Source organism: Pelobates fuscus, chromosome 10, assembly GCF_036172605.1.
Source record: "Pelobates fuscus isolate aPelFus1 chromosome 10, aPelFus1.pri, whole genome shotgun sequence".
Classification (NCBI taxonomy): domain Eukaryota; kingdom Metazoa; phylum Chordata; class Amphibia; order Anura; family Pelobatidae; genus Pelobates; species Pelobates fuscus.
Genome location: NC_086326.1, coordinates 100,767,229 through 100,783,989, shown reverse-complemented (window position 1 = coordinate 100,783,989; position 16,761 = coordinate 100,767,229). Strand labels below are relative to the sequence as shown.

At 44.8% G+C, this 16,761-nt stretch overlaps 2 protein-coding genes across 2 annotated transcripts in view; one reads left to right on the top strand and one right to left on the bottom strand.

Moving 5' to 3' along the window:
* RASSF4 (Ras association domain family member 4) overlaps positions 1 to 16,761 on the top strand; it is a 289,543-nt gene that overhangs the window by 53,786 nt on the left and 218,996 nt on the right. The gene's annotated exons all lie outside the window — the stretch shown is intronic.
* LOC134575319 (C-X-C motif chemokine 9-like) overlaps positions 12,368 to 16,761 on the bottom strand; it is a 46,222-nt gene continuing 41,828 nt past the window's right edge. The window contains exon 4 of the mRNA XM_063434597.1: positions 12,368 to 12,763. Within this exon, the coding sequence (XP_063290667.1) occupies positions 12,676 to 12,763 (88 nt within the window). The 3' untranslated portion in view covers positions 12,368 to 12,675. The remainder of the gene's footprint in view (positions 12,764 to 16,761) is intronic.

The window sequence follows — 16,761 nt, the reverse complement described above, 5'->3', positions numbered from 1 at the left end:
CCTCCATCTTGATTCCATGTCTTCTATGCAGAGAAGTGGGGACAATTGATTTCTCTTCCTTATCTGCAGTGTTTGCCCTGATTTGCCTTTTTTTTTTTTTATTCTTTATTTTTGTAGACAGGAAATAATGCACATACATCGAGAACATCACAGAATGCACTTCCATTGACATAAATAAAAAGGGTGAGCCCCGATCCCGCCATCCCAAGCAACAGGGGCCCACCCGGAGAGGCTCACCGCCCGGATCCGCAAACAACCGACCCACGGCAGCATCGTAAGAGCCGACTACCTCATTCGCCAGCCACATACCACTCACGAGGAAGGGTAGGAAGGACCTCCACCGACGTTTTTGGAACTGCAAAGCCCTCCGGAATTCGGATCCCCAGCTCACTCAGGAAGCCCGCCGGGTCGCCATCAGCAAACAAAATGTTGGTGCTGCCATCTTTAACCCCTTAAGGACACATGACATGTGTGACATTTCATGATTCCCTTTTATTTCAGAAGTTTGGTCCCTAAGGGGTTAAAGGCCAGTAGTCGAAAAGGGTGACCCCAGGCATATTTAATAGAGTCCCGCTGCAGGAGTTCGGTAATAGGGCGCCACTCTCGCCGTTTCCGCAGAGTAGCCGGGGTTAAATCTTGGTTTATAGATAATTGGGCCGTCCCTGCCCCGCTTCATTATTATTTTATAATAACATCTCTCGGCCGTCTGTCATCCGCCCTCTTAGCTCGATGTGCCCGCTCGATGTGCCCGCTCGATGTGCCCGCTCGATATGCCACAAGTGCTCCGGCACGTCGGGAAGAAGCGGCCTAAATATACCCAAGACGACGTCTATGAGGGACTCCTCCCCCTCCTGCTCCGGAAGGCCACGGAGACGAATATTGTTCCGTCGTGACCTGTTCCCCAGGTCATCGATCGCCGATTCAGCCAGTAGTAATTGGGACGTCAGAGTGTTAATCTTAGCAGCAGACTCGTTATGGGCCACAACCGTGGACTCCATCCGTTGCTCGAGTGCCGCCGTCCTCGCGCCCAGGGCCTGAATTTCGGCCTTCACTTCAGCCGTGTTTCGGACAATCTCGGTGGCCAGGTAAGTACGCACCTCTGTCAGCTTGGCCAAGATTTGGCCAGTGTCTGTGTCAGATGCCCCCACGGCTACACCGCTTCCCGGGCTTGAGGGAGAGCGCGGCGTCCCCAGGCCGTCCTGTCCGCCATCTTGAGTGCTCAATCGCACAGCGCAGCTGGCCGCAAACATTTCTGAGACCGTTGTAACCGTCTCCAACGGGTTCTTCACCTGTTTCCTCGGGGCCCTTTTGTCCATCGCGGTTCCCCCGCAAGAGTGATCAATTTTTGCGTCGAATTTCAGCTTGTTGTTAGCAGTTGGCACCGTGGTCGCAGCGGAGCTCTACCCGGACACGTCCAGCTCGCTCGGCCGCAGACCACGCCCCCCTCAAGTCTGTTTTTGCTGTGCAATCGTAGACTCTGATGGAGAGAACTGTTATTTCCTCTGAAAAATCTCCTTTTTGGAATGTCAGGTATAAATGTAATGTACTGGGGTTATAAAAAATAAATAAATAAACATTTCTATTGATGAAAATAAAAATAAATAAATTGTTAACCAATAGGACACAAACTTACTAAATGGGGTTTATATAATATCATAGAGTAGTGGATACATGTAAAAAGAAATCACAAAATATAGATATAGTAATGCACCAGCAGTGCTATAACACACAAGCACATGTTTAGGGTCAGTAGCGTAACTAGAAACCACGGAAGATGCCCATACATCTACCTCCTACCTTACACGTTCTCCCCCCACCATACATCTACCTCCTACTCGACACGTTCTCCCCCCGTCCCCATACATCTACCTCCAACCCCACATGTTCTCCCCCATACATCTACCTCCAACCCCACACGTTCTCCCCCAACCCCACACATTCTCCCCCATACATCTACCTCCAACCCCACATGTTCTCCCCCATACATCTACCTCCAACCCCACATGTTCTCCCCCATACATCTACCTCCAACCCCACACGTTCTCCCCCCATACATCTACCTCCAACCCCACACGTTCTCCCCCCATACATCTACCTCCAACCCCACACGTTCTCCCCCCATACATCTACCTCCAACCCCACACGTTCTCCCCCATACATCTACCTCCAACCCCACACGTTCTCCCCCCATACATCTACCTCCAACCCCACACGTTCTCCCCCCATACATCTACCTCCAACCCCACACGTTCTCCCCCATAAATCTACCTCCAACCCCACACGTTCTCCCCCATAAATCTACCTCCAACCCCACATGTTCTCCCCCCCATAAATCTACCTCCAACCCCACACGTTCTCCCCTATACATCTACCTCCAACCCCACACATTCTCCCCCCATACATCTGCCTCCAACCCGACACGTTCTACCCCCATACATCAACCTCCAACCCCACACGTCCTCCCCCCCCCATACATCTACCTTCTACCCACACGGTCTACCCATACATCTACCTCCAACCCCACACGTTCTCCCCCCCATAAATCTACCTCCAACCCCACACATTCTCCCCCATACATCTACCTCCAACCCCACACGTTCTCCCCCCATACATCTGCCTCCAACCCGACACGTTCTACCCCCATACATCTACCTCCAACCCCACACGTCCTCCCCCCCCATACATCTACCTTCTACCCACACGGTCTACCCATACATCTACCTCCTACCCCACACTTTTTCCCCCCATACATCTACCTTCTTGCCCACACATTTTCCCCCCATACATCTACCTCCTACCCCACACATTTCCCCCCCCATACAGCTACCTTCTACCCCACACATTCTCCCCCCATACAGCTACCTCCTACCCCACACGTTCTCCCCCCATACATCTACCTCCTACCACACACGTTTTCTCCCCCCCACACATGCAGACAAACAGATACACGTGCATACAGACACACACACACAGAGACCCATACATAAATACATACAGACATACATACACATGTAGAGACACACACACACATTATTAATATTAAATGTCCACCCAGCCTCCCTACCTGGAGAGCTGGCGTGGATCTGTCCTTGGGGTCCAGTGGGGCTTCAGTGCAGAGTTTGTGTCCGACGCGGCGAGGGACCTGTGTTCTCTCTGCTCCCTTGCAGGCTGTCTATTGATGCTGGGAGCCGGAATATGACGTCATGTTCCGGCTCCCAGCATCCGCAAATGGCGCGCAAGGTAGGAGAGAAGAGAGATCACAGCTCCCTCGCCGTGTCTGACATGAACTCTGCCGCAATGAGCAATGTTCTGGTTTGCAGTAGGGAACTTTTTAAACCTCAGACTGGAGAAGACAGAATGGATAGAGTCAAAAAAGGCCTGCAATAAAACTATGGAATGAAAATGCACAGAGATGGTGAGGATTAGTCAAGCAAGACCATTCGGGTGGGTAACAGAGAAAGTCTTTAGAGATAAGCAGATAGTTGAATAACATTTAAGTTAACAAACCAACAATGATGAGTGGGGGAGGGGGGAAACAACTAGCTTTAGCATGCAGAACAAGACAAACTACAAAATGTTTGTATGTACAGCTGATACTCAAAAAATTAGAATATCGTGCAAAACTTAATTTATTTCAGTAATGCAACATAAAAGGGGAAACTAATATATGAGATAGACGCATTACATGCAAAGCAAGATAGTTCAAGCTGTGATTTGTCATAAGTTCGATGATTATGGCTTACAGCTCATGAAAACCCCAAATCCACAATCTCAGTAAATTAGAATATTACATGCAATCAATAAAACAAGGAGTGTACATGGAACAATATCGGACCTCTGAAAAGTATAAGCATGCATATGGACTCAGTACTTGGTTTGGGCCCCTTTTGCAGAAATTCCTGCCTCGATGCGGCGTGGAATGGAAGCTATCAGCCTATGGCACTGCTGAGGTGTTATTGAAGACCAGAATGCTTCAATAGCGGCCTTCAGCTCTTCTGCATTATTCAGACTCATGTCTCTCATCTTTCTCTTGGCAATGTTCCATAGATTCTCTATGGGGTTCAGGTCAGGCGAGTTTGCTGGCCAATCAAGCACAGTAATCCCACGGTCATTGAACCAGGCTTTGGTGCTTTTGGCAGTGTGGACAGGTGCCAAGTCCTGCTGGAAATTATTTTTTAAATTTTTTTAAATTCTTTATTTTTGTAGTGCAGATAAGAACATACGGCTTGTCATGCCCCAATAGCAATTGACAAGAGAGTCAGGATACATAATGTACAAGCAGTAAGGCATTTAGTTTAAGATGCACCATTTTTTTTTTTAAAAGTAGGTATATCAGGATTATAAACATGCTTTTTTAAATCTCTCTAGTAGCAAGCTAGGTACATATCTACATCTGTCATAATAAACTCTTAAGTGAATAGTAACAGTAGCTTTAATCTGATCAGATCTAGTAGTATTACAATAGTACAATGCGTATTTCTTAGAGTAGTTAATGCAGTTAAAGACTATAGCCTAGGCATTGAGTTATCTAGCACGTCTAGGGTTTTTATGATAAGGCCTCTTCGCTGAAGCAGGCGTGATTGCATTTTGATTCTTTCCACCCCGGGTGACCCACAGTCCAGCAAGGTGATAGGCGGTGGTTTTGTGTCAGGAGACCCTATTGGGTAGCTTAAACGTGGCAGAAGAGTAAGGGCCCGGGAACCGCTGTGTTAGACATGTACTTGCGGTTGCTTCCTCAACATGTCCATGTGTGTCTTGCGCGGTACCGCTAGAGATTCAGTATGTGGATCTAGGTCGTTGGGTCCCTGTTTCCTCTGTGAGTTGGGCCAGTGGTGGTGTTTAGGCGATTGGTTGCTTGTGGTGCTGTTTGTGTTGGCGTTAGGAGGCTCCGGCTTCTCCGCCAGTTTGGCCAGGTTCTGGGTGGGTCTTTGCAGGTGCCCGCCAGTTCCCCTATGGCTCGTGCCGGCCCGCTGCCACTGTGAGGCGAATGCGTCCGTCTGCTGTATGTCGCGGGTGGCTCGACATGCGGTCTCCGCCATTTTGATTATGGCCCTTGAGGATTGGGCCTCTCTGTCACAGCCTGGGGTGCTGTTGTTGCTGCGCGCTGGCAGGGTTCGGGTGGGGACCGGGATCACCCCCCCGGTCCAGAGGGGGGAGGACAGGACCGGTTCCACCTAGCTCTGTGCATCGCTCCCCTTGCTGGTGGGCAGGATAGCAGGGCAGCGGCCGTCTGCTCCACTCACCGCCCGAGCGGTCCCCATCGTGGGTGACGGAGAGCGCCCCTCCGATGGACTAGAACTTTACAGCAAGCCTCTCCTCGGAACCAGGGTGGCTTCCTGCACTGGATCGCTGTGCCAGGGACTTATCAAGTCGTTTTTGTGCTATACAACTGGTAGAGTTTGTAGGAGCCTCTCCATTTTGCGACCGTTCCGCATGGCGGTCCGGCCCCGCCCCCCGTCCTGCTGTAAAATTAAGTCAGCATCCCCATAAAGCTAGTCTGCGGAAGGAAGCATGAAGTGCTCCAAAATCTCCTAGACGGCTGCGTTGACCCTGGACTTAATGAAGCAACAGATGACATGGCTCCCCAAATCAACACAGACTGTGGGAACTTCACACTGGACTTCAAGCATCTTGCAGTGTGTGCCTCTCCATTCTTCCTCCAGACTCTGGGTCCTTGGTTTCCAAATGAGATGCAAAAGTTGCTCTCATCAGAAAAGAGGACTTTGGAACACTAAGCAACAGACCAGGTCTGTTTTTCATTAGCCCAGGTAAGACGCTTCTGACGTTGTTTGTTTTTCAGGAGCGGCTTGACAAGAGGAATACAACATATGAAGCCGATGTCCGGGATCCATCTGTGTGTGGTGGCTCTTGATGCACTGACTCCAGCCTCAGTCTACTCCTTGTGAAAGTCCCCAGCACATTTGAATGGCCTTTTTCCTGGCAATCCTCTCCAGGCTGCGGTCATCCCGGCTGCTTGTGGACCTTTTTCTTCCACACTTTTCCCGTCCACATAACTTTCTATTAATGTGCTTTGATACAGCACTTTGGGAACATCCAACTTCCTTCGCAATTACCTTTTGAGGCTTTCCCTCCTTATGGAGGGTGTCAATGATGGTTTTCTGCACAACTGTCAGGTCAGCAGTCTTCCCCATGATTGTGATTCCTACTGAACCAGACTGAGAGACCATTTAAAGGCTCAGAAACCCTTTGCAGGTGTTATGGCTTACTTAGCTAATTAGAGTGGGACACTGTTAGCCTACAATATTGCACCTTTTCACAATATTCTAATTCACTGAGATTGTGGATTTGGGGTTTTCATGAGCTGTAAGCCATAATCATCGCACTTATGACAAATCACGGTTTGAACGATCTTGCTTTGCATGTAATGCACCTATATATTAGTTTCCCCTTTTACTTTGCATTACTGAAATAAATGAACTTTTGCACAATATTCACAATATATCACCTGTATGTATGAATAAGCGCGGTAACAAACCACCTCTAATACAGGTAGGATTTTGTCACAGATTTAATGGTAACCACAGCCTTCTAGGGTATACAAAGTCCAGGACACATGCAACTCAGTTTTCCTTTTTATTTGATGAGAAAACAGGTGCTTTAAATAAAAATAAATCCCTTGCTCTTACTAGACATAAATAACTATCTGTAATTGGGTGGCTTTCCCACTTACCAATTTCCAAGAAAACAAAATAGATTTCCAATATACGCAATTGCTCGCTCTCTCCTTCAGCTCTCCTAGCTGGCCTTTTCTCCCTCACTCTGCACTCTGAAGCAGGCTGATCTGTTCTTTTAAAAGCTTGCCTGCGAATTGACCAGCTACAGTTGAATGTCAGTTCGTTCATATCTCTTGAACTCTTAAGCGAAATCCAAGTTCTGGTCTGTTACACAGCAACTAGTGCTGTTGGAGCATACATAGATACACAAACGTATACACACAAATAATAATAAACAAAGAAAATTGGCCACAAGATCGGTGTCATAAAGGGGGTAACCCTCAGGAAATTGGTGACAGAAAAGAAAAGGGGAAATCTGTTCCCACTGCCTATATTAGGTAAATACAAACGGTTAAAAAACTAAAAGATACTTTATTAATGGATAAGGAACACCTATCCGGAAAAACCCCAGCGGTGGCTGCCTGACTAAACAAGAGTCAATAGCGGCAGTCAAATCAAGGAGCAAAAGAAAAAGGGAAATAAATGACGAAAAAGAAAATAAAATAAAACTGTGTATAAATCAATAGATGAGTTTAATACACGTCGTATATAACGATATAAATTAATGACTAACGTCAAAAATAAGTGCTTAAAATATACTCTGACATGCTTGCATTGACAATTCAGATGATTATATATCACAATGAAATATAGTAATGATGATAAAATGAAAAGTCAAGAATACTGCACTTTAAAAATAAATATTTTTTATAACACTTAAATTGCTTGACTACATTGATTATGCAACTGTATAAACCCCCTGGGAGACCCCCCGGTAATTGAGGATTGGGCCTCTCTGTCACAGCCTGGGGTGCTGTTGTTGCTGCGCGCTGGCAGGGTTCGGGTGGGGACCGGGATCACCCCCCCGGTCCAGAGGGGGGAGGACAGGACCGGTTCCACCTAGCTCTGTGCATCGCTCCCCTTGCTGGTGGGCAGGATAGCAGGGCAGCGGCCGTCTGCTCCACTCACCGCCCGAGCGGTCCCCATCGTGGGTGACGGAGAGCGCCCCTCCGATGGACTAGAACTTTACAGCAAGCCTCTCCTCGGAACCAGGGTGGCTTCCTGCACTGGATCGCTGTGCCAGGGACTTATCAAGTCGTTTTTGTGCTATACAACTGGTAGAGTTTGTAGGAGCCTCTCCATTTTGCGACCGTTCCGCATGGCGGTCCGGCCCCGCCCCCCGTCCTGCTGTAAAATTAAGTCAGCATCCCCATAAAGCTAGTCTGCGGAAGGAAGCATGAAGTGCTCCAAAATCTCCTAGACGGCTGCGTTGACCCTGGACTTAATGAAGCAACAGATGACATGGCTCCCCAAATCAACACAGACTGTGGGAACTTCACACTGGACTTCAAGCATCTTGCAGTGTGTGCCTCTCCATTCTTCCTCCAGACTCTGGGTCCTTGGTTTCCAAATGAGATGCAAAAGTTGCTCTCATCAGAAAAGAGGACTTTGGACCACTAAGCAACAGACCAGGTCTGTTTTTCATTAGCCCAGGTAAGACGCTTCTGACGTTGTTTGTTTTTCAGGAGCGGCTTGACAAGAGGAATACAACATATGAAGCCGATGTCCGGGATCCATCTGTGTGTGGTGGCTCTTGATGCACTGACTCCAGCCTCAGTCTACTCCTTGTGAAAGTCCCCAGCACATTTGAATGGCCTTTTTCCTGGCAATCCTCTCCAGGCTGCGGTCATCCCGGCTGCTTGTGGACCTTTTTCTTCCACACTTTTCCCGTCCACATAACTTTCTATTAATGTGCTTTGATACAGCACTTTGGGAACATCCAACTTCCTTCGCAATTACCTTTTGAGGCTTTCCCTCCTTATGGAGGGTGTCAATGATGGTTTTCTGCACAACTGTCAGGTCAGCAGTCTTCCCCATGATTGTGATTCCTACTGAACCAGACTGAGAGACCATTTAAAGGCTCAGAAACCCTTTGCAGGTGTTATGGCTTACTTAGCTAATTAGAGTGGGACACTGTTAGCCTACAATATTGCACCTTTTCACAATATTCTAATTCACTGAGATTGTGGATTTGGGGTTTTCATGAGCTGTAAGCCATAATCATCGCACTTATGACAAATCACGGTTTGAACGATCTTGCTTTGCATGTAATGCACCTATATATTAGTTTCCCCTTTTACTTTGCATTACTGAAATAAATGAACTTTTGCACAATATTCACAATATATCACCTGTATGTATGAATAAGCGCGGTAACAAACCACCTCTAATACAGGTAGGATTTTGTCACAGATTTAATGGTAACCACAGCCTTCTAGGGTATACAAAGTCCAGGACACATGCAACTCAGTTTTCCTTTTTATTTGATGAGAAAACAGGTGCTTTAAATAAAAATAAATCCCTTGCTCTTACTAGACATAAATAACTATCTGTAATTGGGTGGCTTTCCCACTTACCAATTTCCAAGAAAACAAAATAGATTTCCAATATACGCAATTGCTCGCTCTCTCCTTCAGCTCTCCTAGCTGGCCTTTTCTCCCTCACTCTGCACTCTGAAGCAGGCTGATCTGTTCTTTTAAAAGCTTGCCTGCGAATTGACCAGCTACAGTTGAATGTCAGTTCGTTCATATCTCTTGAACTCTTAAGCGAAATCCAAGTTCTGGTCTGTTACACAGCAACTAGTGCTGTTGGAGCATACATAGATACACAAACGTATACACACAAATAATAATAAACAAAGAAAATTGGCCACAAGATCGGTGTCATAAAGGGGGTAACCCTCAGGAAATTGGTGACAGAAAAGAAAAGGGGAAATCTGTTCCCACTGCCTATATTAGGTAAATACAAACGGTTAAAAAACTAAAAGATACTTTATTAATGGATAAGGAACACCTATCCGGAAAAACCCCAGCGGTGGCTGCCTGACTAAACAAGAGTCAATAGCGGCAGTCAAATCAAGGAGCAAAAGAAAAAGGGAAATAAATGACGAAAAAGAAAATAAAATAAAACTGTGTATAAATCAATAGATGAGTTTAATACACGTCGTATATAACGATATAAATTAATGACTAACGTCAAAAATAAGTGCTTAAAATATACTCTGACATGCTTGCATTGACAATTCAGATGATTATATATCACAATGAAATATAGTAATGATGATAAAATGAAAAGTCAAGAATACTGCACTTTAAAAATAAATATTTTTTATAACACTTAAATTGCTTGACTACATTGATTATGCAACTGTATAAACCCCCTGGGAGACCCCCCGGTAATCCATTGAGCGATATACTGAGTTAAGAGCTTGGAAGTAGCAAAAAGACCTGCAGGAGAGCTTAAAAATAAACTAAACTGCAATAAAATTAGCAAGACCCATAACTATAGTTTATTAGATAAAGAAGTGGCCAGGAGCCCAGATATGGCCCAGCTTAGCCTATGACCTCAAGAGGCAGAACACTTCAGGCCTCCCTGTCCAGACAATTGCAGGTAGCCCTGGATCCAGAGCTCTGTTGGAATTCCCTGCAGCACTTCAGCCTCCCAGGGAGACTCAGGCTTGGGTGGTGTGAGGTCAGGCTTCTCTGCCGGCTGTTTTACAGACAGGGGGCGCCGTCCGCTCAGTCTCCGTGTTCAGGCCCTCTCCACTGCAGTAGCATTGGCTTGTGATGAAGATGCAGAGGCAGAACTTGAGGTGAGTGGCCTCTTTGCTTCTGCGGAGCAGACTGTTGCCTTCTTCCTCCAGAAGTTGTTGAAAGTTTTGTCCAGCCTGGACATGATGTCGGGTATTCTACTGCTGTTAGTGGAGGAACATGTGGAACCCAACATTTTTGGTGATTTGTCAACTACTTTTTGCTTGTCAACCGGGACCTGTCTCAGTTGGGTAGTGTCACGTATTGATCCCCCCCTTTGGCTTTTGCGGTTGAAATTGCCTTCCTAGCAATAATGGAGGTGCTGCTCAGCAGTCCTGCGCCAGTGGGCCAGACTTCTGCAACATGTCGGTGGACGCCGGCCGCTGCGGATCCATGCCTTATTGTAGCCCCACGTCCACGTCCGCCCACGGTAATGACTGCATCGAGGTGCCTTTGACGTCACGCAAAAGACGCACACGCACGTTTTGGGGTCAAAGGCCGGTTACGGCCAATCGGATCTGCAGGAGGGTTATTTAAACTATTTTTTTCCTTTTACTCATTGCCCTGTCATGGTTTCCCTTTGCTGGTTATCCGAGAGTGTGGTCCTGAGCATATTATTCTGTTTTTTACTTTGGCTTCATTCTTTACCTCCTGATTTCTGCTGTCCCTTGTATCACTGAAAGCATTGAATCAATCATGCATGATCAGTGAGGAATTTAAAGGGACAACCTAAACACCAAACAACTTTAGCCTAATGAAGCAGTGTTGGTGTTTAAATCTTGCCCCTGCAGTCTGACTGCTCAATTTTCCAGATGTTTGGAGTCAAATCTGTTTGTTTATGCAGCCCTAGTTACACCTCACCAGGCTGTGACTTGCAATCTCCCTACACACTTCCTGAAAAAGCTCACATTTTCTAATGTTCATTATTTCAGTGTTTTAATTTAGAATTTCATATTTCCTGCTCTCGGAATTGTCTCAAAAGAGCCTACAGCAGCTTCCTGTGTTAGATTAAAGTTCAATTAACACAGCAAGAGAGAAGAACCTCTAAAATAAACACACTGTGCTGTTAAACCGAAACCCCTTTTTTTCCTCCATGAAGAGTGTCAGGGTTATTCACTAAAGTGAAAACTGCAAGGAATTCAAATTTTAGGCCAAACTAACAAAATTAGGACAATTCTACCAGTCAATTCTGTTTTCAGTTCGGTTACTTTGGCCTTACATTGGAAATTCACTTTCAATTAATCTTGAATTCTCAGAAATGTTCACTTCAGTAAATAACTCTGTGTGCATAACACAGTCATTGAAGTTGTGCATGAATAAAACATGTGTTTCACTCTCTTTTCTCAAGATCTCTCATCATAATTTTCTGATAAACTTTTTATGGTGTCCGGACTGATCCTTTAAATGTAAGAAACATATTTTCTATCTATATATAGCTATCTCCAATGAAAAATATACACACTTTGAGTAGTATTGCAAAACAAAGTACGAAGAGATGGTGTTTTGAGTGTTCCTGTAAAATGCATTTTGATTTGTACAACTTTTCAAATGTAGTTCTCTGAAAACGTTTAAAATGGGCAAGTTAAAAAAAAAAGTCACCAATTTAAAATGTGTTCTCTGAATGTACACATTATTTCCATTGTTATTGATGGATGAAATGCCCAGTATATATTTAAGAACTTAGACCTTTTTATTTTGTTTTATCATGCTTTTAATATGAAAATATCACAGCTGCCATTATCTCTACCTGCTTTGCAGTACACAAAGTTTTCTAAAATAATGTTGACATATACCGTATATTTATACAAAACATACAAACATGCAAACAAAAGTAACTATACATTGAAAGGGTTACTCTAAGCTTTATAGCCACTACAGATGGCTGAGAACCCCTACGCCACTTTTTTTTGCAACAGTTCGCCCTCTTCCTGGGCCTTCAGTCTTGCTGGGTGACATACATCGACCTTCTATAGAGTCATTCATTGGCTGCAAGCTTCCGTAAGCCTATGAATGAAAGAAACCCTGCCCATGAAATATGCACAGAACTCTTGTTCTGGGCCGGTTAATGACGTACTTATGATGCTGCTTCAGATGGAGTTATACCTTCAGCAACACAAATATTTCACATAGAGACCCCAAGAATCATGAACACTTCAAAATTCTAAAGTGGTAATGGTGCTTGGATGTAATTGCAAGCATAATGATAAAAGAAAAGTAAAATATTTTCCTGTAGTCTGGGTGAAGGATATTTTCATTTCTGGCGAAAATTTCAAGCCATATAGTTTGCTATTGTGTACAATTAATGATGGCTTATAAAGTAAAGCTAAAGTTAGAAATGTTTATTTTAAGTACTAAGATATGGTCTTTTTTTTCTGTACTTTTGAATTCTTCTTTTTCCGCCTCATGCATTTCATCCTCTTCTGAGTCCTGTCTTGGAACCTACAGGAAATATTCAAATTATTTTTTGTTTTATTAAAGTACCAACATTTTATGAGAAAGGTAGGTGAGCATAATTATATGTATCTCGTGAGAAATTCATGTAATTGCAAGATAAAATAAGTACATACAAATATAATCATTGTGAGAAATTCTTGTAATTGCAATATAAAATAAGTACATATAAATATAATCATCGTGAGAAATTCTTGTAATTGCAATATAAAATAAGTACATATAAATATAATCATGTTTCTTTTGATACCTTGAAAACAATGGCCAGAGGCAGCCAATAGGGTAGTCATATTTACCACAAATCCCTCTGGGCTGCTAGTTTAGCTAATATATTCCAAAAGAAAACACACAATTTAATGCTGACAACATGGTGACTGTGAACTGTCTTAGAGCTTTCTATTATGGTTCTGAGAGTGCACACACTGCACAGATAGTTTATGAAAGAGAGGTTTACTGCCTGATAATACTACCTCCCTATATCCTCCCTTACTTTATTTGGATCCCTCACCCCTATTCTCCTTGTTATCCCCTCCCATTCCATATTCTACATGTGATTTCTTGTATTAAAATGTATTATTTGTGATTCTGTTTATTTTAGTATATATAAAAGAGAATATATAAAATAATAATACAAATTTGTGTACCTGAGAGTGTGGCAAAGAAAGATGTGTGCTATTCATCTATCAGGCTGGCACTAGAGCAGTAGCAACTAATACATTTATGAAAATCATTGTCAACAAATTTAATTATTGATTACCGTAGTTGTTGTTTGATCAAGCTGTGTCTTGGAATGAAGTGTGGATCCCATTTTAGCACCTAAAGATATGTCTCTTTCTTTCTTAACACATTTATTTATATGTTTAATATTACTGTTATTTATTAATTTAATATCCCTGTTATTTATTTTCCTATGCTGACATATGATTGGTGGAATGAAATTATGTCATTATACCTGTACCTGTAATATTAAAGGATCACTATAGGGTCAGGAACACTAACATGTTGTCAGGATCGGGACAGGGATCCAACACGCAGAGTACAAACAGGTACAGGGTACGTATACCGGACCTTAGAATGGCCGGACTAACGTAAGTAGTAAGTAAAGAATGGTCTAGAGACAAGCCGAGGTCGAGGGAACGAGAGAGCAGGTAAGCGAGAGACAAGCCGAGTCAAAGGCTAATAGAGGTAAACGAGGTAGAACAGACAAGCCGGGTCAAAACCAAAGAAACTAACAGAATACAAGAGCACTGAGTGACTAGACAAGCTAGAACCACGACAGGGCAATGAACAAATGTAGAAAGCCCTATTATATACCCTGGTTCCAAACAGGTAATCACGCCCCCGACGAATCCTCATTCGTGCTTGGGGCTTGATTGACAGATCGGGTTGGGTTGTCGTCATGACGTCGGCTACTGAACGCCGCGTCATAAAAGGAAGTGGATCCCTCGCGGCCGGCGTGTAAACGACCGAGGGAACCGCGAGGAACGAGTGATTCAACCCTTTTGCGAGGAAGAACGTCCAAGTGTCTCACCTCCACAGAGGTAGAGACAACAGGTACCCTGACACATGTATTCCTGACCCTATAGTGTTAAAACCACCATCTGGGCCCCTCGTGCCTCCCTAAAATTAGCAAAATCTTACTTGTATTCAAGCCTGAAGCTGTAACTCTGCATGCTGTTTGATTCAGAATAGCAACCTGTCTGCTGACATCCGCAGAAGTGGTAGCCTGATCCAATCACAATGCTTCCCTATAGGATTGGCTGAGACAGACAAGGAGGCAGATCAGTCACAGAGCCAGCACAATTCAAACACAGCCCTGGCCAATCAGCATCTCCTCATAGAGCTGAATTGAATCAATTAATCTCTATGAGGAAAGTTCAGTGTCTGCATGCAGAGGGAGGAAATACTGAGTGTTTGGATGCATTTTAGGCAGCCATGACCCAGGAAGGATCTCTAACAGCCATCTAAGGAGGGGCCAGTGAAGTTATCACTAGGCTGTAGAGTAAACACTGCAGTTGTGACTGCAACCGAGTACCTCCGTCAATCGCTGCTTCCTATTACTGATGAGTACCATAAGCACTGCCTTGGAGCACCATAACCACCGCAGACCCCACGAACTGCCGCAGCTTGGTTGGGGTCTTGCCATCCTCCACCCACTCTGGCCCCACACCAGGATCCAGCTTCCAGTAGGTAGACCTCTCTTAAACTAAATTATCTCCAGGCAGAAATAACACATTTTCAGAAAGTTCCTCAAAACATAACATACCCCCCAAAATGTTACAACCCCGGATAGCCTTGATCTGGGTAAACAACATAATTAAAAATCACCCAGATCAGAGCAGGGGTTCAAAAGTTTCATGGAAGTCTCTTTTTGACCGGCTGCAAGCATGGCTTCATGCCCAAAACCGTTCCAGGGAATTAGGGCCAGCGGTCGGTCTCTCTTTGTGGAGTACAAAAGTACTTACATGAATGGAGCCTTTTAAAGTGTATTGGGCAATGTATATTAGAGGGCCCATAGTCACAGGGTAGGAGGCAAGCAAACAGGCCCCTCCAAAAACCCGTGGCAAACTCACAGGAAAAATTGAGTTTGTCACAACAGTATTTACAGCAAAAAGCCTGAAGGTAATGATTCTACTTACCAGAACAAATGCAATACACTATAGTTCTGGCAACTATAGTGTCCCTTTAACTTACTATACTTGTTAAAAAATGTTTGCTGCTGTTGGGAGTAAAATGAAAGAGCTAAACATAATACTTGAAAACAGAGAAAAGGTGACGCTCAGCTTTAGTAAAATATCATAAATAAGCCAAGTGCAGCTAAAAATCACCCAAGTGTATTGTCACTAAGAAACACTTACATACAAAGGCTAAAACTGAAGATAAGGTGATTGCGCACACATTGGTAAATGATATTCTTGTATTTAGTGAATGATCCCTAAATTCTGTAGGTATAAAAAACCAACATAGGGTAATATGTCTTAACACAATATGTATGGTAAAACAGGAAACTGAATCTCCTGTAACGCGCGGTATGGTGCGCGGTACAGGAGATTGTTTCCTGTACCCGGCTGGACTGAAAGGAAGTGAGCACTGAGTGCTCACTTCCTTTCAGTCCGGCCGGGTTCCCTGTGCGCACTGCTCCGCTCGGCCATGCTACATAAAGGTAGCAGACCTACTGGGGACCAAGGGAGAGGGGCACTAAGGGACAGGTGGGGGGGGGGAGTGGGTGAAAGAACACTATGGGACGGGGGGAGTGGGTGAAGGAACACTATGGGGTGGGGGAGGGGGGAGTGGGTGAAGGAACACTGTGGGACAGGGGATGGAGGGGTGGAGGGGATGATAAGGAACACTGTGGGAAAGGGTAGGGGGGAGTGGGTGAAGGAACACTGTGGGACAGGGGGTGGAGGGGGTGATAAGGAACACTGTGGGAAAGGGTAGGGGGGAGTGGGTGAAGGAACACTGTGGGACAGGGGGTGGAGGGGGTGATAAGGAACACTGTGGGAAAGGGTAGGGGGAAGTGGGTGATAAGGAACACTATGGGACGGGGGGGGGGGGTGAAGAACACTATGGGACAGGGAAGGGGAGTGGGTGGTAAGGAACACTTTTTTTTTGTCTTGTTTTCCTACTCTAAAAACTAGGTGAGTCTTATGGTCAGGTGCTTCTTATAGAGCGAAAAATATGTAGTTAATATAGTTTTGCAATGGTTTAGTGAAAGGTGTTAATTGTTCTGGCAGTGGTACATGCATAGCTTTGTTTTTGGCAAATGAACACTTTCATTGGCTTCTAAAATAATATTTAGCATTACTATGGCTATGCCTCATTTTGTTACTTCATATTACAGTTGTCAATGGTATTTCAATTAATGCTGAGGACCAGTGGCGTACACACGATCCATGGGGCCCCATTGTTACACCACGTGGGCCGGGCCGCAACACATGGAGGCGGGCACCCGGTCGCAGGGCGGCCGTGCCCCCTGGAGTGACGGC